We start from the raw sequence: 19,819 nt of genomic DNA, 5'->3' as shown, positions 1-19,819 counted from the left end.
TAAAGTGTTGGGTATTGGAAAGCATAATCTCAACTATACATACAAAATGATGGGGTCAATTAGCTGTCATTATTCAAGAAAGATTGTGGATAGTTCTCGGAATCTGCTCGATGTGCAGCAGCAGACGAAAAAGTTAACAATGTTAGGACCCATTAGGAAAAGGACAAATAATAAGACAGAAATTATCATAGTTCCACTATAGAAATCCATGGTACACCCACACCTGAAATACTGCGTGCAGTTCTGGTCATCCCAACTCAAGGAAGATATATTAGAATTGGAAGTAGTACAGAAAAGGGCAACAAGAATTATTAGCAGTATGAGGAGATAGTAAAAAGACAGACTGTTGAGCGTGGAAAAGAGACAAATTAGGGGGATATAACAGAGGTCTATAAAATGATCAATGGTGTGGAGAAAGTGAATAAGGAAGTGTTATTTACCCCTTCACATAACAAAAGAACTAAGGGTCACCCAATTACATTAATAGGCAGCAGGTTTAGAATAAACAAAAGGAAGTACTTCACTCAATGCACAATCAACCTGTGGAACTCATTGCCTGGGGATGTTGGGAAGGCCAAAAGTTTATCTGAGCTCAAAAAAGAATTAGATAAGTTAATGGGGGATAAGTTCATCAATGGCTAAGTGGGTCAGGGACACAACCCCATGCTCTTGGTATCTGACCTCTCCCTGGCTGAAGCTGGGACTAGATGACAAAGATGGATCACTTGATATCTTGCCCTGTTCTGTTCACTCCATCTGAAGCATCTGTCACTGACCACTGTAGGAAGGCAGGATACTGGGCTCAATGGACCATTGGCATGACCCAGTTTGGCTGTTCTTCTGTAACTTCTCACAAAGTCATCTTTCACACTGGGGCTTTACAGATATCTGAGCTGACCTGTCTCTCATACAAAGACATGTAGCCTCTCATTTAGTCTAAATTTTTACTCTCTCCATTCTCCTTCCCCTTTCTCTGTTAACAGGCAGCCACCCCTGAGGCTGGCATAGAGAGCTAATAGTGTGGAAGATGGTACCCACCCATCTTCTCCTAGTCCAAACATAGCACCTTCACCATGAAGCTAAACCCAACTGATCTGAAGAGAGACACTGCTGAGGATACCCTCCACCCGTGCATCTTATGCTCGTTTATGTTGCCGGAGGGCTAAATATACAGAGAAACATTGTGGTTAATAATCTTAAATGGGAGTAAAGTGGAGGCAAAAGCAAGAAGCAAGTACTTCCCTACTAAAAAAACAAGTGATTTTGTAACCCACACACCTTCTGGTGTGTTGTTCTGTCCCATCTAGTGGCACCGAGACTACTTAGAGCAGAGGTGAGCAAACTATGGCCCACGGGCCACATCTGGTCCACGGGACCATCCTACCCAGCCCTTGAGCTCCCGGCCAGGGAGGCCAGCCCCCAGTCCCTCCCCCGCAGCCTCAGCTGGCCGCGTGGTTTGCGCAGTTTGCACCCGCTCACCTCCCAGGCTTTCCAATAAGCCTGTCCTGCCGCTCTGAGCGGCATGGTAAGGGGGCAGTGAGGGGAGGGGGTGATTGGATGGGGCGGAGGTTTGGGGCGGGGGGGGGGTGATCAGGAGACAGGGAGCGGGGGGGGGGTTGGATAGGGGGTAGGGTCCTGGGGGGGGCAGTTAGGGATGGGGGTCCCAGGAGGGGACAGTCAGGGGACAAGGAGTGTGGGGGGATTGGATGGGTCAGTGGTCCCGGGGTGCCTATCATGGGGCAGGGTGTGGATAGGGGTTGGGACAGTCAGGGGACAAGGAGCAGGGGAGGTTGGATAGGGCGTGGGGTCCTGGGAGGGGGCAGTCAGTGGACAAGGAGCAGGGGGGGTTGGATGAGTTGGGAGTTCTAAGGGGGGCAGTCAGGGGGCGTGAAGTAGGAGGGTGATAATGGGGATGGGGGCCAGGGTGTTTGGGGAGGCACAGCCTTCCCTACCTGGCCCTCCATACAGTTTTGCAACCCCGATGTGGCCCTCAGGCCAAAAAGTTTGCCCACCCCTGACTTAGAGAGACAGAGAGATTAATGAGTCTGCTCTACAGACTTAGCTAAAAAGCAGCTGGCTTTTAGCTCATGCAGTAGAGGCTCATGCACTAAGCTTCAGAGGCCCCAGGTTTGATCCTGATGACCAGAGTCTGTCGGTGTCACAAGTGGGGGCTCTGGAGCTTTTAGTGCATGAGCCTCTACTGCATGAGCTAAAAGCCAGTTGACTCTGGCTAAGGCTGTAGAGCAGACTCATTAATCTCTCTTTCTCTCTAAGTGGTCTCGATGCCACTAGATGGGACAGAACACCACACCCAGGAGGTGTGTAGGTTACACTTTATCATAAGCTCCCAGATAGTCTTTAATCACAGCAGTGCCCTGACAGCACTCAGTCAGCTGAGGTTGCAGCAACAGCTGTGGTGGGGGTTTGTGCTTGTTCTCACCATATAGCAGAGGAGCTCAGATATAACGTGATGGAGGATATGAAGAGCAAACAAAACACAAACTGATTTATATAATCTGGATTCCAAGACAAATGCAGCAGCTTATAGTGGAGACCCTTCCAAAAAGTAAAATTATACCCAGCTTCATCAAGGTAATGAGCTCATATGTACCTTAACAGCCATTTCTAACCATAGGTCTTCTGTGCCAATAGTCATGCCTTGGCTTCCCTCTATGGCCTGCACTCCTGCCACCTCAGATCTCCCCAGCTAAAATATGATTAAAGTCTAATCAGTGCTTAGATGGAAGACCTCAAAGAAAAATCTATATACTGCAGGATGTGGTGATGACAATGAAGTCATATTTCCCTCTGGGTCAGTAAGGGTCCAGTATAGTTGAGCGGTGGTGGTTGTTCTGCTTAAAGTGCATGTTTTTGCAAGAGTAGATGTGTTTGTTTCACCCTCCTAGGAAAATTCTGCTTGAATAATTGCATTCTGTCTCCCTGAATTCCCCTCGCAATTACTCCCTCAGGAAAATCAGAGTCGTCTCTCAAATGGGCAAAGATTTGATTGTAAATGGAGGTTGGGAGAGTACCACCATTCCTCTTCCACCAAACTGAGCCCTGATTACAAATCCAAACCTTATGCTGGGTTTGTGAAACCTGCTGGGCCATGTATGATTTCATATAGAAATCACAAAGAATTCACTGCTTTCAGGTGAGTTTCATTCTAACCTGGAACTCAAGGACTCTGATCCCTCACAGAGCAAAACTGAAAGGAGATTTACAGGAACCCCTGCAAAACAGAACTGCAGAGTTTTGTACAACTTCATTGTTAATCAGTTCACAGGCCTCTAGTTTAGATATCAGCCGATACATTCGCCTTTTGTGTGCACTACCTCCTCTGAAGCATTGACAGCCTACAAGGCATAAATGCATGATGTTTCCCAAAAAGGACAGTATAGTGTTTTTTTTAAAAACACCCCAAGAAATCTCCCATACAACCTACTTTGGCAATTGCCTTCTATTTCATGCAGAAATGTGGCAAGGGACGTGGAGGCAATATGGACTTTAAATCTGAATATTTCCCTGAGGAATTTTCACCAGTGACTCAATATCAAACATCACCAATAATTTGTGTCATATTGTGAGCCCTGGAAGCCAAACAACAGGGTAGTTTGAACACAGGGCTATGGTGGAAGCTTTAAGAGCTAATGCTTCAAAGGAATTCTGGATAAAAAGTAGAACGTAATTATTTAGTGTTATCTCTGAAATGTGATCCAGGACAACTGCATAGGTTGAGATTCGTTAGCCACATTATACTCCATTTTGAAAAGGAATATTTATTAAATCAACACTTGCTACATACCTAATGTGGGAAGTAATCCTGGTACAACTACCAGCCTCTTCATCACATGTCAATTACACATCCTACCTGCACTAGTCTTTTCCCCACTGGAAAGTTGGGTAGAAAAGTCTCACCTGGGGATTTAGCACAAATGTGTGATTCAAAGTCTGCCCTGGGGTAATATTCCCCACATCAAAATGAATGGAGGCAGCATGACTCCTCAGCACAATGCCTTTGTCATAGAAGGTGAACTCCACAATATTCTGCAATGAGAGAAGCGAGAAATCTTATCTAAACATCTTATCTTCCACAGTCAAATAAAATCTATCATAGCCTAATGTGGAATAAAGGGACATTCTCAATTCATTTCTTATTCTGTCCTTTGTCTTATCATACAATCATAGGACTGGAAGGGACCTCAAGAGGTCATTTAGTCCAGTCCCATGCACTCATGGCAGGACTAAGTATTATCTAGACAATTCCTGACAGGTGTTTGTCTAATCTGCTCTTAAAAATCCCCAATGATGGAGATTCCACAACCTCCCTAAGCAATTTATTCCAGTGCTTAACCATCCTGACAGTTAGGAAGTTTTTCCGAATGTCCAACCTAGACCTCCCTTGCTGCAATTTAAGTCCACTGCTTCTTGGCCTATCCTCAGAGGTTAAGAACAACAATTTTTGTCCCTCCTCCTTGTAACAACCTTTTATGTACTTGAAAACTTATGTCCCCACTCAGTCTTCTCTTTTCCAGACTAAACAAACCCAATTTTTTAAATCTTCCCTCAGAGGTCATGTTTTCAAGACCTTTAATCATTTTTGTTGTTCTTCTCTGGACTTTCTCTAATTTGTCCACATCTTTCTTGAAATGTGGCGCCCAGAACTGGACACAATACTCCAGTTGAGGCCTAATCAGCGTGGAGTAAAGTGGAAGAATTACTTCTTGTGTCTTACAACACTCCTGCTAATACATCCCAGAATGATGTTCGCTTTTTTGCAACAGTGTTACACTATTGACTCATATTTAGCTTACAATCCACTCTGACCCCCAGATCCCTTTCTGCAGTACTCCTTCCTAGGCAGGCATTTCCCATTTTGTATGTGGCGCAACTGATTGTTCCTTCCTAAATGGAGTACTTTGCATTTGTCCTTACTGAATTTCATCCTATTTACGTCAAACATTTCTCTAGTTTGTCCAATTTGTCCAGGCCATTTTGAATTTTAATCCTATCCTCCAAAGCACTTGCAACCCCTCCCAGCTTGGTATCATTCACAAACTTTATAAGTGTATGCTCTATGCCATTATCTAAATCACTGATGAAGAGATTGAACAGAAGTGATCCCTGCAGGACCCCGCTCATTTTACCCTTCCAGCATGACTCTGAACCACTCTCTTGGAACGGTTTCCCCAACCAGTTTTGCACCCACCTTATAGTATCTCCATCTAGGTTGCATTTATCTAGTTTGTTTATGAGAAGGTCATGCGAGACCGTATCAAAAGCTTCACTAAAGTCAAGATATACCACATCTACTGCTTCCCCCCGCATTCACTACCTTGTCAAAGAAAGCCATCAGGTTGGTTTGACACTATTTGTTCTTGACAAATACATGCTGACTGTTACTTATCACTTTATTATCTTCTAGATGTTTGCAAATTGATTGCTTATTATTTGCTCCATTATCTTGCCAGGTACAGAAGTTAAGCTGACCAGTCTAATTCCACGGGTTGTCCTTATTTCTCTTTTTATAGATTGGCACTATATTTGCCCTTTTCCAGTCTTCTGGAATCTCTCGCGTCTTCCATACCTTTTCAAAGATAATCACTAATGGCTCAGATATCTCTTCAGTCAGATCCTTGAGTATTCTAGGATGCGTTTCATCAGGCCCTGGGGACTTGAAGTCTTCTACCCTTTTATTTTCAAGCAACTAAAACATTTCCCCTCCTAAGTTTGTGTTTTGTGACAAACCTCCACATGGATGCTACTTCTGCTAGCATGTGCTCCAGACTGGAGAATGTGGGACAGCCAATGCACCTAGGGTCTGTATGCATAACACTCTCGCTGAACATATGACACCTGAAGAGGTGAGGTAATCGATAGACACAGCAGGCATCTGTGTGACATAAAGAGAGTGGTGGTAGGGACTGGTGCAACCAGATACACAACATATTCTCCCCAGTAACAGACTTGGCGTCTGGAAGGAGTGAAGGAACAAAGCAAGAGGAAGAGGCAGAACAAAAGGAAAAGTAGAGAAGGGGAGAAGACTTGAACAGAAGGCAAGCAACTAGCATAGCCATGTGATGGCAGAAGCACAAGCATAGACAGCAGAGACCCCATTTAGTTCTACTCAATATATTAAGTTGGAGAAAAAATTCTAAGCTAGACAAGCATTTAAATACTGCAGTACATTCCTGCTAATGGCCAACAGTAATGCTCTGGGGTAGGACACAATCAGGGCCAGCCCAAAACATTTTGGCACCTGTGGCAGGGAGATCAAATGACGCCCCATGTCCCCTCACTTGGGTCAAAACTTTGAAAGGTCTCAATTCTGCCTTCTTCCTGTTCTACTCCTCTCATGGTACTGCTCTGCTACCTACCCCAATAAAGGAGAACTAACATCTTAAAAGACTTTGTTTTAAGTTTTAAGTAACACTTAACTTTCAAATGCCTAAACAGCAAATGTAACTTCTCTTGTCAGCATAGTAAACACTGGCATTTTTATCTGTTTGAATAATCAAAGTGGTGCTTTCCATGCCTTCTTGGTTTCAAAGAATTGGACTGCTTCCTGCTGAAGGTCCATCGTCTGAGCCAACTCATGCTCTATTGAGATGGTTGCAAGGCCAACCAGCCTCTCCTGTGTCGTTGTGGAGCGTAGATGTGTTTTTATTAACTTCAGCCTGGAGAAGCTGCGTTCTCCACTCGCAACTGTTACAGGCAGCGTTAGACGTATGTGCAGAGCCACAAAAGCATTTGGAAAGAGGGTGGTCATCTTATTTGTGCACATATATTCCAGGACAGCCTTTGGAGTTGATACTGCTCAAATATATCTTGAAAGGACTTTCAGTTCATCACCTAAGCACTTGCATCAATATCGTGCATGTCATCATGTGTCAACACTGTCTCCAGTGCCCTGCATTGCTGGTGTAGGTCTTCTTTAGGTATAGTGAGGAGTTTTGGAATATCATACAACATCCCAAATATACTGCTGTGTTCCTTGAGCTGCATGAAACATTCAACTGACTGTATTACACAATCTAGCACCTGGTTAAAGAATACAACTTTGAATTGTTGTTTGGGGTCTCTTATGGGATTATCCTGTGCTTTGCAATCAAAATGTCTTCTTCAGTGACTCCTGTGTTCTTGAATGGGTGGGAAAATAGCTCCAGTGTGAAGTTCCTCTGCCAACTTCTGTGCACTCTTCAGAATGTTTTGAAATCCCTCATCTGACCGATAAGACTGTAGGTGTGACTTTGCTTTGTCCAGCTGTTCCATTGCTCCAGATATTTCAAGGTCAACACCTTGGAGTCTCTTGCTTAGAACATTTATTTCAAACAGTATGTCATGCCACAACACTAAGCCACACAGAAATTTGAAGTTAGGTATGTTTCTGGTGATGCCATTTCCCTCTGCCACTGTTCTCCCATGAACAGTTTCTGTCATAGCATTATCCTCCATATGGCAACTATGGCATCATCTATCTTCCCAATTTGGTTTTTGATAGGCTTTAATGCCTCCACTTGACTTTCCCATCGTGTGGCACTCAGTGGTTTCAGTGTGAGAGAGGATGTTCCCAGATGTTGCTTCAAAATTTGCCATCAATGAGTTGATGCAGAGAAAAATACACAGATGCTTTGAATTACATTAAAAAATTCAGCACCCTCACTAGAAGCTGATGCTGCATCACTGACCACCAAGTTCAATGAATGAGAACTGCATGGAACAAAAAAAGCTCGAGGGTTTAATTCTCAGATCCGTGTCTGCACTCCTCTGTTCTTTCCTCTCATGTTGGCACCATTATCGTAGCCCTGACCTCTCATGTCAGCTATCGCAATTCCTGTATCTTTCGACTTTTTAAGAAGCACATTTGTCGTACCAGCTCCTGTAGTATCATCAATGTGAATAAATTCTAGAAAATGCTCTCTGACAGTCACCACTGCCAGGACATTTTCACTAGGTTCTGTTGTTACAAAACTCACCATTAAAGCCATTTGTTCCGTACGGCTGATGTCAGGTGTGCAGTGCAGAATAACAGAGTAATATCTTGCTGACTTCAGATCTGCCACAATCTTCTGTTTGACTTTTGTTGCCAGTAACTGTATGATCTCATTTTGAATTGTTTTTCCAAGGTAGTGGTGTGCGTACATTTCTTGGGTGGTGACTCTTCTTACATGCTCCTGGAGTACAGCATCAAACTCAGCCATCAGCTCCACAATTTTAAGGAATTTTCCATTGTTTGGCACATACAGCTGATCTTAAGTGCCATGCAGTGCTAGGTTTTGGGTAGCAAGCATTCTCACAATGGCAATGAACCTTTTCAGAACATTTTGCCAGTAAAGAGACTCTGATGCAATCTTCTCTTGATGTTGATCATCTATGGTGGCCTTTAACCTTAGTCTCATCTCAAGCTCTTTCCACCTATGGAATGCTCTCCGGTGATTTGCTGCCTTCTCATGGCATGCCAGATTTCTAGACAGATTTTTCCAGTCCTTTGTTCCTGTAGAACCCAATGTGGCTGGAACATTAGATTGAAAGAGTTTGTAACAAAAGCAGCATTCTGAGTTTTTGCGTACATAAGCCATGGCCTCTCCACTTTGTCACCATTGGGGATTTCACGCCAGTAATGTGTTGGATGGAAACTTCTATTTTCATTGTCTTTGGGGAATATGAAGTTTTTCACTTGCTGTGGCCCATGCAGTACAAGGAAGTCCCTCAGGCTACTGCTCAAGTGGGTCCACAGTCCTGGATCATCTAGACTTAAGGAACTAAACTCAGCAGCAGCAGCTGTTTCTTGCGCCTCCACCACACTCTTGTCTGATCTACACTTTTCTTCAGGAATGTGCATGGTTACATCCATTTGAGATGGAGATATGGATGTTGCAGTAGATGCCAGGTCACCTGCACTCTGACTAACTGGAAGATCAGGCATCTCCTCACCACTCATCCTCACTGGGGCCAGAAGGCTCACCGTGAACATTTGTGTCCTTCCTGCTTAGATAGAAAAGTTTCCTGTGCTTTCTTTCTTTTTCTGAATGCTGCCCCAGAGGAGTGTTTTCTTCTTTCATTCATGACTGCTGTTCTGTGCCAGCTATAGTGGCTCTCAACACTCAGTTGAAGGGGACACATAAGCAGGCTGGTAGCAGGGTCTGAGTGAGGGAAGATATCAGCGCTTTAAGGGCTCAACTGGCTCCTACTACTTCAGTTGACTGCCTGTTCTCTTCAAGTGGGTTCAGGAAAGCAGCAGGAAACAGGAAGCTCCCTGAGAAGCTGGTGTTAATCAGTCCAGGCTCCTGGGGGTGCTAGAGAGGTACATAAGAGGCTCTTCCTCCTCTCTGTCCCTGCAGCTCCTGCTGCTTTCTGTTATTCCCTCTCACCTTTTCTCCTGCCTGCCTGTTATGTCTCTTGTGCCCTCCTTCCTCCAGCACAGCACTCCACCATCTCTGTGCATCTGGAGCAGAGAGAATACATGTGCATCTGGAGCAGAGAGAATACATGTGCACCAGCAGCAGACAATTTTCTACACTCTGGGTCCTAGTGGCGCTCCCCTCCCCGCAAGTCTGGCACCTGAGGTGGCCGCCTCAGTTCACCTCATGGTAAGGCCAGCCCTGGACACAATGAGCTTATTGGTCGGGGAGAGAATGTCAGACAGTTAGGCAAACACATTAGACAAGAACCAGTTAGCTATCAACCAATATAAGCCAGCATCCCCTGCATTTGATTATGAAAACTTTTCTCAGAGGTCTTGGCCTCCTGTGCTTTGTGAGCAGTTTTGAATGCTATGCAATTCAGTAATCAAGTGATACGTTGTGTCTTAAACAAGTGATATTATTTAGGAAGGCTCAGGGGTACATAAGTTTTTCAACATAACTAATGGCTGCTACCCTAGCAAGTTTGAAAGAACAGGCAGCATTTCAGGCTTCCTGCAGAGTGGCTTCCTACAGAGAAAAGTATTACAGATATTACTGTGCTGTCACTATTTGGCTATCAATAGGAAATTGATTAACTTTTTGGATAGTCTATCGACTTCTTTTCACAGAAGATTATGTTGGTACATCTCTACAACACCTGTCATAAAACCTCTACACACCAGCCCCGTAGCCAAAGCCTTTCCACAAGGCAGACCAAGTGAGAACTCAATCAGCCAATCCCACATGACATCCTGGTGAGCAACAGCATTCCTACCTTGCCCCCCTTCCTTAAACTCCTGTATGGGGATGCTGAATTTGATACCCCATCTCCAGTTATGCCTTATGGTTCTTTTTTAATGAGGCAGTGGTGTCTAATGATTTGAGCTTTGGATTGGAAACCTGACGACTTTTAACCCTGGCTTTGTCAGACTTCCAGTGTAGTTTGGGGGAAACCACAACACTTTTGGGCCTCAGTTTTCTCATGTATCCAACAGGAATTTGCTTACCTAACCACACTGAAATCTTGAGAGGATTAGTTTACACAGCACTTTCAGATGTACAGTTCTATATAAACAATAATATTCCACTTGCAAACACTTTCCTTTGAGAAAACTGCAAAAAGCATAATTTCTTCATCTACCCTGCCTCCATCTCAAGAGTCCTTAAAAGTCACAGCTCCTACTTTTCCCTGCACCACTATTTTTCCAGAGCCTTGTTTTAAATAAAAAAGAAGTCTTCACTGAAATTTACCTCCTACATTTGTCATCAGAAATCACTTCACTGGGAAGTGAAGAGCTTGATAGAGGCAGATCTTGAATCTCTAAATTTTATTTCAGTATGTGTGTGTCTTAGAATAATGACCCTTTGTTTTTTGAATGCTAAGACCCTTCCACTGCGGATGGAGTAGGGTAATCTAGCCAGCTCCATGTCAAAGAAACCCACCTCACCTTCACAGCACTGTGGATCCTGTATTCAAAGGTTTCATTCCACTCTGGATCACTGGAATTATAAACAACCTGTGTTCGAGATGTGACTGGAGATGCAGTTGGAAGATTCAATGCCACATAGCAGTCTGCCTTGGACACTGAAAGGGAGGACAGAAGACTGGCATCAGGAAAACCCTCAACAGGCAACTTCTCTCCTCAGCTCACAGCTAGGGCCCTACCAAATTCACTGTCCATTTTGGTCAATTTCACAGTCATAGGATTTTAAAAATCATAAATTTCATGATTTCAGCTTTTTAAATCTGAAATATCCCAGTGTTGTAATTGTTGGAGTCCCGACTTTTTCAAAGGATTTGGGCGGGGGGGTGGATTGCAAGGTTATTGTAGGGGGATTGCAATATTGCTACCCTTCCTTCTGTGCTGTTGCTGATGGTGGCACTGCCTTCAGAGCCGGGCAGCTGGAGAGCTGCAGCTACTGGCTGGGAGCCCAGCTTTGAAGGCAGAGCCACTGCCTGCAGCAGCATACAAGTAAGGATGACATGTTATGATATTTCCACCCTTACTTCTGCGCTGCTGCCTGCAGAGCTGGGCCCTCAGTCAGCAGCCACCACTCTCTGGCTGCCCAGTTCTGAAGTCAGCAAGGCAGAAGTAAGGGTGGCATGGTATGGTATTGCCACCCTTATTTTGGCGCTGCTGCTGGCAGGGCATTGCCTTCAGAGCTGGATGCCCAACTAACAGCTGCCACTCTCCAGCCACCCAGATCTGAAAGCAGTGTAGAAATCAGGGTGGCAATACCACAAGCCCCCTAAAATAAACTTGTGATCACACACACACACACACACCCCACAACTCACTTTTGGGTCAGGACACCCAATCTGAGAAATGCTGGTCTCCCCTGTGAAATCTGTATAGTATAGGGTAAAAGCACACAAAAGAGCAGATTTCATGATCCGTGATGTGATTTTCATGGCCATGAATTTGGTAGGGCCCTACTCATAGCTTTCTTTGAAAGCCAACCCATCATGTCTCATTATCCACTTTCTTTTCAGCGTTTAGTTCGGGCTACTGAATATCAATAACCTAGCGTTCAAAATGGCTGTCAAAACAAACATGTTCCTATGGAGTCAATTCCACTTAAGATGCAAAACGCAACCAAAGCACCAAAAATTCAGAGTACTGACCTGTAACTGGAAGTTCTTTGAGACGTGTGGCCCTGTCTGTATTCCACACAGGTCCAGAAATTCTAACAAGCAGAGTCCACTGGCCTGCACATGCACAGGAGCTCACCTCATGCTCCAGACAGAGGGTATAAAAGGTGGTGCGGGCCTCTCTAGTGCCTCTTCGTACCATGAAGACAGCAGCAGAGGGCACGGAGAGCAGGTACTGGAATACACATATGGACCACACATCTGAGAACATTCAGTTACATGTAAGTAACCTCCATTTCTTCTTCAAGTGCTGATCCCTATGTATATTCCACACACGGGTAACTGGCTGGCAGTATTCATCCTGGAGGAGAGTGCAAGGATGCCAGCTGCAAAGATGCTTGAAGTACTGCAGCTCCCACTACTGCACCCTCAGCAGAGGCCTGAACTAGTATGTAATGTTTTGTGAACGTGTGAATGGAGCTCCAGGTAGCTACTCTGCATATATCCACTATCAGTGCTTCCTGCAGGGATGCTGTAGAGACAGCTTGTGATTTTGTGAAGTGTGTCCTTATCCCATCAGGCAGAGGGACAAGTGCTAATTGGTAGCACACGATGATGCACCCAGAAATCCATTTAGAGATTCTTTGACAGGATATACTTTGTCCTTGTGACCTCTCTGCTATAGAAAGAAATAGCCTAGGTGATTTTCTGGCAGACTTGGTCCTCTGCAGGTAGAATGACTAGGCATGTCTGACATCCAGGGAATGAAGTCTCCTCTCCTCCACAGAGACACAGGGTTTCAGGAAGAAAATTTGGTAGACATGGAATTCAGAAATAACTTAGGGAAGGAATTTAGGATGGAGCAGAAGGGAGACCTTTTGTGTGTGAAAAATAGCATATGGTGGGCCTGCCAGGAGGGTTCCCATCTCGCATCTGGCTGAGGTAACAGCAACTAAAAATGCAACTTTCATGGATAGGTGGGACATGGAGCATATTGTCAAGGGTTCAAATGGCAGCCTGGTGAGTGCTGATGGGACGAGATAAAGGTCCCATTGAGATGCAGGTTTGACGACTGGCAGAAAAGTTCTAATTAAGCCTTCCATGAATCTCACTATTGTAGGGTGAGTAAAGATGGGAACTCTCTTTACTGGAAGAAGGCAAGCACTGATCCCTACAAAATAGACCTGCAGTGAGCTAATGGAAAGATCTGAGGTCTTTAGAAACAGCAGGTAAACTAAAACAACTGGGATATCTCAGAACTTGGAGAAGGCTGCCTATGCTAAGCCCAAGTAGAGAGAAGTATCTCCATTTAGCTAGGTAGCAGGTCCTAGTTGAGTCTTTCCTACTTTGAATAAGAATATCTTGGATGGGTGCCAAGCAAAGACACTAGTTCTGATGCCCATCCAAACACCAGGCCATGAGGTGGAGTGGGTCTGGTTGGGAGTGTCTGATTCTGCCCCTTCCTGAGTAAGGAGATCCAGGAAGGAGCAGATCCTGAGAGGAGGATGAACTGACATTCTCAGGAGTTCCGGGAACCAAAACTGTCTGGGCCAGTGGGTGTGAGGAGAATGACTCTGGCCCTTTCATGATGGATCTTTCTCAAGACCCATGGTAATGGGAGAACAGGCGGAAAGGCATATCTAAGTTCATCCGTCCATGACAACAGGAGAGCATTGCCATGGGAGCCATGATCCATAGCTCCTCTGGAGCACTATAAGGGAAGCTTCCTGTTTGTTTGGGACATGAAGAGATCCCATTAATGTGGTCCCCACTGAATGAATCTCTCATTCAGGATGGAGCTGTGTATCTCCCCCTCACAGTCTGCAGAGAAGCGTCTGTTCAGGTTGTCTGGTAAAGAGTATTGAACCCTTGGAAGGTACATGGATTGGATAGTGATGCCATTTCTGGTGCACCCGTTCCAAAGTCTGGCTGCTTCTAGGCAAAGGGGAAGAGATTTTGCTCTGCCCTGGTCATTTATGTAAAAGACCATGGTGATATTGCCCAATATTACTTGGACATGGAGAGAATAAATGAGCTGGAGAGAAGTCTGCATGCCACACAGTCTGCCCTCAGTTCTAGTAGACTGATGTGCAGTCTGGCCTCGTGGAGGATCCAAATACCTAGTATGGTGTGGTTGTTCAGGTGAGCACCACAACCCATAAGGGATGCATCTATGATGATGATGGTACTAAAAGTGGGAGTGATGAACGGGGTGCCAACTCTCATTCCATCCAGGTTTGACCACCAAATAAGAAAGGGAATGGTCACTCTCGTGTTGATGTGATCCTTGTCTGGTGCATAGACTGACCAGACCCAGGCCTGTAGGTAGCATAGATGAAGTCTGGCAAATGGTGTTACAAATACATGAGGCCACGTGACCTAGAAGGGAAAGGCACAGTTTGACTGTTATCTTTGGTCAATAAGTAATCTGTGCTATCAGATTGCTTATTAACTGGAATATTTCTGTGGTGAGTATAGCTCTTGTTGAAATGGAGTCCAGTGTCACTCTGATAAAGTTTATCGCCAGTGTGGGTGTTAAACTGGACTTTTCTTTATTTATACAGACACCCATCACTACAAGAAGATGGAGCAGGAACAAAGCCACCAACGTGACTTCTTGGCTGGTGCAACCTACTTGGAGCCAACCGTCAAGATACAGGAAAACTGCACTCCGAGAAGAACTCTCAGGTTCTTTTTGCAGTAGGATCAGCTTATCAAAGTTAATTATATAATCCCCACCTCTAAGCACAGTTGTCATTATAAAGGGAAGGGTAAACCACTTTAAAATCCCACCTGGCCAGAGGAAAAATCCTCTCACCTGTAAAGGGTTAAGAAGCTAAAGGTAACCTCGCTGGCACCTGACCAAAATGACCAATAAGGAGACAAGATACTTTCAAAAGCTGGGAGGAGGGAGAGAAACAAAGGGTCTGTGTCTGTCTATATGCTGCTTTTGCTGGGGATAGAACAGGAATGAAGTCTTAGAACTTTTAGTAAGTAATCTAGCTAGGTATGCGTTAGATTATGATTTCTTTAAATGGCTGAGAAAAGAACTGTGCTGAATAGAATGACTATTTCTGTCTGTGTGTCTTTTTCGTAACTTAAGGTATTGCCTAGAGGGATTCTCTATGTTTTGAATCTAATTACCCTGTAAGGTATCTACCATCCTGATTTTACAGAGGTGATTTCTTTACTTCTATTTACTTCTATTTCTATTAAAAGTCTTCTTGTAAGAAAACTGAATGCTTTTTCATTGTTCTCAGATCCAAGGGTTTGGGTCTGTGGTCACCTATGCAAATTGGTGAGGATTTTTACCAAACCTTGCCCAGGAAGCGGGGTGCAGGGGTTGGGAGGATTTTGGGGGGAAAGACGTGTCCAAACTACGTTTCCCAGTAAACCCAGTTAGAGTTTGGTGGTGGCAGTGGATATTCCAAGGACAAAGGATAAAATTAATTTGTACCTTGGGGAAGTTTTAACCTAAGCTGGTAAAAGTAAGGTTAGGAGGTTTTCATGCAGGTCCCCACATCTGTACCCTAGAGTTCAGAGTGGGGGAGGAACCTTGACAACAGTGCACTGAGATACAGGTACAGTTAGATGAACTGGAAGAAAGGCTGTGTTCTCCCCATATCTTTCCCCACACACAGCCTATAATTCCTACAGGTGCTCCCACAAAAAATAATCACCTTTTCTGTCTGCAGAAACCTGTGTGTGCGCACGCATGTGCATATAAACAGCCATTTCTGCATGGAGATTTAGTAAACATGCAAAGGGGTAGCCAGGTACCCAGTTACCTAATTTGCATGCACAAATGGCTGTTTATATGCACAAATGGTTTTTCAGGTGCAGCAAATGTGCTCATTTTTATAAATGCAACCATATTTGAAAATCAGGCTAAAGACAAACTCTAGTTAAGAATAACTTTAATTTGAAAATGAAAGCAATGTTTTCAAAGGGAGTTGACTAAAGGAATTGAACATTGTCACCTAATTTTGTTTAGTTTATTTTTTAAAAAGGTCAGGAGAGGATTAACACAGTATAGAAGGGTTAAAAGTAAAAAGGGCCAGATTCACTTTGCACTCACCCTACTTCTTACACTAGTGTGACTGTTTACTTTGCTGGAGTTATTCTTCATTTACACCAGCGTCAGAGAAAAAAAAAAAAAAAAATCAAGAGCTACATTTTTTGCCCTACCAATTTTGTCATTTTCAATTTACCAGTTCCTCCATGTTACCAATTTACCTGGAAACTACCATGGCTATTTCACTATTCTCTCCTCATCAGCCTCAGTTAAAAAAAAAATTAAGACTAAAAATTTGTAAAAGTTAATTTAGTGTTTGTGACAGAGGCCAGACAAGTGCTATGGAATCTGAAGTATTCTGTTCACAGAAGAACATTAGTTTGGATAATTTTGGTCAAGGACTTACACAGGTCTGTGCCGTGAATGTTTCTAGCTCTGAGGACTTTCACCGTGAGATTGTAGTACAGGTGCTTGTCATGCTGAAAAGACAATCAACCTGAAATGTTAAACTCAGCAACAACTCACCTTAAGAAAGCTGCTAATATCAAACAAAAACAGGGGACCAGCCAGCCCACGGGTTGCTTAGCCTAAGAAAACTAAGAACCACTTCAAACTGAGGAAGTGGAAGCTCATCAGGCTAAGCAGAGTAGAATTGGCCTACCTTTCTTTACCTACTTCAGTAATCTGCCTTTATATCTCAGGATTTGCCTACTCATCTTCAGATGTCAGTTGTTTCCATTAAACTGAGGACTATGAACCATGAGAAAGTCCCTGCAAAGGGACAGGAAGTAGTTTATGGTGGTCAGAATATTGCTATATAACCTGAGATTGAAGACTTTATGATGTCTCATAGAAACATTCTATGAAAATGTTCTTTATATGCTATCCATGAGTGTTGAGCTGCCATGTGCTAATTTTAGAAAAATAACTTCAAAACATTCATTTGCTAATAAATAACACAAATTATTGCACAGACTTATCTCAGAGATATAAAACAAGAAATGAAGTGTACACACTTTTTTATTCTAACCTTTACAAGTGTTGCTTGACTTTACTGATTTGAAATGTTTAGAGGCCTTATTTTCACTAGAGGAAAAAAAAGGTGTGTTCTAACCTCGTGTTAATTAACATGTCATAGCTAACAAGATAAAATCCCTGTGAAGGCAAGCTAGTTGGAGCATTAACACATGGTAACAGGTCAAAATAAATGCTGGCAGCACACTACCATGTGTGGAAACAGCAAACTGCCTTGTCTTCACTAGAATTTTACCTCCTGTTAGCTAGCATGTGTTACCTAACAAGGTAAGAACATAACTTTTTTCCTTCTGTGGTCACACCTAAAAATTTGAGAACCAGAACAAAACCTTTGACCAAAGCCACAGTGCCTGTATTATTTGTTAGATCATTAGCTTGAATCTTAACGTAAATGGGAAATTGTTCTGGTAGAGAGAATTTTGTTCATTCATGATTTTACCACCTGTGTGAGGAACCCGTATCCAGCACATAACCAAACGCAGTAATCTGGCTCAGTAGCCTTAAGTATTTTGCATCACTGTTTACAGGTATCAGGTTTCAGAGTGGTAGCCGTGTTAGTCTGTATCAGCAAAAAACACAGGAGTATTTGTGGCACCTTAGAGACTAACAAATTTTTTTGAGCATAAGCTTTTGTGGGCTAAAACCCACTTCATCAGATGCATGCAGTGGAAAATACAGTAGGAAGATTACACACACACACACACACACACACACACACACACACACACACACACAGAACATGAAAAAATGGGTGTTGCCATACCCACATACTCGTTATAGTGGGTATTGCAACATCTGTTTTTTCATGTTCTCTGTGTGTGTATATATCTTCCTACTGTATTTTCCACTTCATGCATCCAATGAAGTGGGTTTTAGCCCACAAAAGCTTATGCTCAAAAAAATTTGTTAGTCTCTAAGGCGCCACAAGTACTCCTCGTTCTTTTTGTTTATAGGTATGTAAACTTGAGTGTCAATTAAGCCTGCTCTATACTTGAATAATGAAGCGATAAAAAAAGAGGTAAATAAGTGTTACTCAGTCTCCTCAAAGTTAATTATTCTTCCCCCACCCCCTCTCTGACTGCCACCTGGAACAAGAGGTTTTGGGAAGAAGAATGGGCAAAGTCCAACTACAGTTTATGGTTAATAATGATGTATTTCTAACTTTGTTACGCAAACATTTAAATAAATCTCTTCCATTTTTCTCCCAGAGATTATGAATATTTCTCTCAGGATATGTCTACACTACAAGCTGCAGCACTGCATTTATGCCTCTGTAGTGCAGACACTGACAACAGCAGGGGTTTTCCGTCGCTGTAGTAAATCCACCCCCTTGAGAGGCTGTAGCTAAGTCGACGGAAGAATTCCTCCATTGACCTAGTGGTGTCTACATCGGGGTTTAGGTCATCTTAACTACATCTCTCCAGGATGTGAATTTTTCACACCATTGAGCAATGTAGCAAGGTCAGCCTAAGTTTTAGATGTAGACCAGGCCTCACTCTATATGCTGAAAAGGTCAGAGTTAGGACCTGACCCTGAAAACACACTGGAAAATGCAGGACTTACTATTGTTAAACCTTCTACTGACATCAGTGGGACCACGCAAACCAATAAGCACTATGCTCAGGCCTGTAGTTTTACACATCTAGTGCAACAGTTGGCAGTTTCTTCATTCAGTAGTTGCAAAATCATATAGCAAAAGAATTGCTAGAGTTTACATTACCTGCCTGTCAGAGAACTCAGTATCTTTCTCCTTAAATAGCACAGCAGCCAGAAGTGGCAGCATTCGGGTTGACACCCGGCTAAGCAGCACAGCACGGAACATGAGAGACTCGGTCCAGGCACCTCCCAAGCCTGAGGTAAATGTAACAGAGAATGAACGGTGTTTAAAACTACTGGGCTGCTCCGAGTTCACTAGCTGGTTCTGTTCTCTCCTCAATACAGCTGTTATTCTAATATCCTTTCCTTGAAAGCATTCACACAGCGCTGCTCCCTCCAGCCATATTTCTTTAATGTTATTTCAAACCTACCTTTTTAAACTAATTATCTGAGGCAGTGACTAGAGACATTTTGAAGAAGTCAGAGCACAGGAACTTCATTTGTATATTCCTAAATGGCCAGTGCCCATTTTAAAAAACATCCCTGCACATTTCTCTGAGTTCTTCGCTGCATGTTCGGTTAGCTTCTTTGCATTAAAGAAATAGTTACATCAAATGTGGGGAAAGATCCCTAGTCCAGGGGAGCAGGTATTAAATTAAGGGCCTCAGACAGACAGCCGGATGTAACAGGAGCCAGGATATCAATGCCTGCCATATAAGCCGGACCAATAGCATATGACAGGGGCCAACTAATAGTCTCTTCCAGCATTCCTGGGTATCTCACCATTATTACACCAAAAGCCTAATTCCTTAATACACTGTGCCATACAACTTCATACTCTTCCTTCAAATGCCTCCAGACATATTTTTTCCTCTTACTTTTCAGTTGCTTACATGCATTCCCCCACTCTTGCTCTTGAGACTGAATTTGCTCCTTCAAACAGTTATATGTACATAGACTTCATAATAGCTACACGTCAGAGAAACGATGGTCCAGTCGTTAGGGCTCCAGTCTACAAGATGGGAAACCTGGGCTCTTGTTCCACCACAGACTTCATATGTGACCTGGGGCAAGTCAATTCTCCATCTGTAAAATGTGGATAATATTTTTCTCCTCACAGGGGTGAGGTGAGGACAAATATAATAAAGACTGGGAAATGCTCAGATATGAGGGCAA

The 19,819-nt window shown here is 43.5% G+C and overlaps 1 protein-coding gene across 1 annotated transcript in view; it reads right to left on the bottom strand.

The window, feature by feature from the left end:
* The window catches only part of LOC144266545 (cytosolic phospholipase A2 zeta-like), a 42,442-nt gene extending 23,573 nt beyond the window's left edge, over positions 1 to 18,869 (bottom strand). The window contains exons 1-4 of the mRNA XM_077819978.1: positions 18,768 to 18,869; positions 16,419 to 16,491; positions 10,853 to 10,989; positions 3,919 to 4,047 (exon numbers count right to left, since the gene is read on the bottom strand). Coding sequence (XP_077676104.1) covers positions 3,919 to 4,047; positions 10,853 to 10,989; positions 16,419 to 16,491; positions 18,768 to 18,869 — 441 coding nt within the window. The remainder of the gene's footprint in view (positions 1 to 3,918; positions 4,048 to 10,852; positions 10,990 to 16,418; positions 16,492 to 18,767) is intronic.
* Between the last annotated feature and the right edge of the window lie 950 nt (positions 18,870 to 19,819).

Source organism: Eretmochelys imbricata, chromosome 6 (genome assembly GCF_965152235.1).
Source record: "Eretmochelys imbricata isolate rEreImb1 chromosome 6, rEreImb1.hap1, whole genome shotgun sequence".
Lineage (NCBI taxonomy): Eukaryota > Metazoa > Chordata > Testudines > Cheloniidae > Eretmochelys > Eretmochelys imbricata.
Note: the sequence above shows the minus strand (reverse complement) of the source record. Positions and strands in the feature narration are given on the sequence as shown.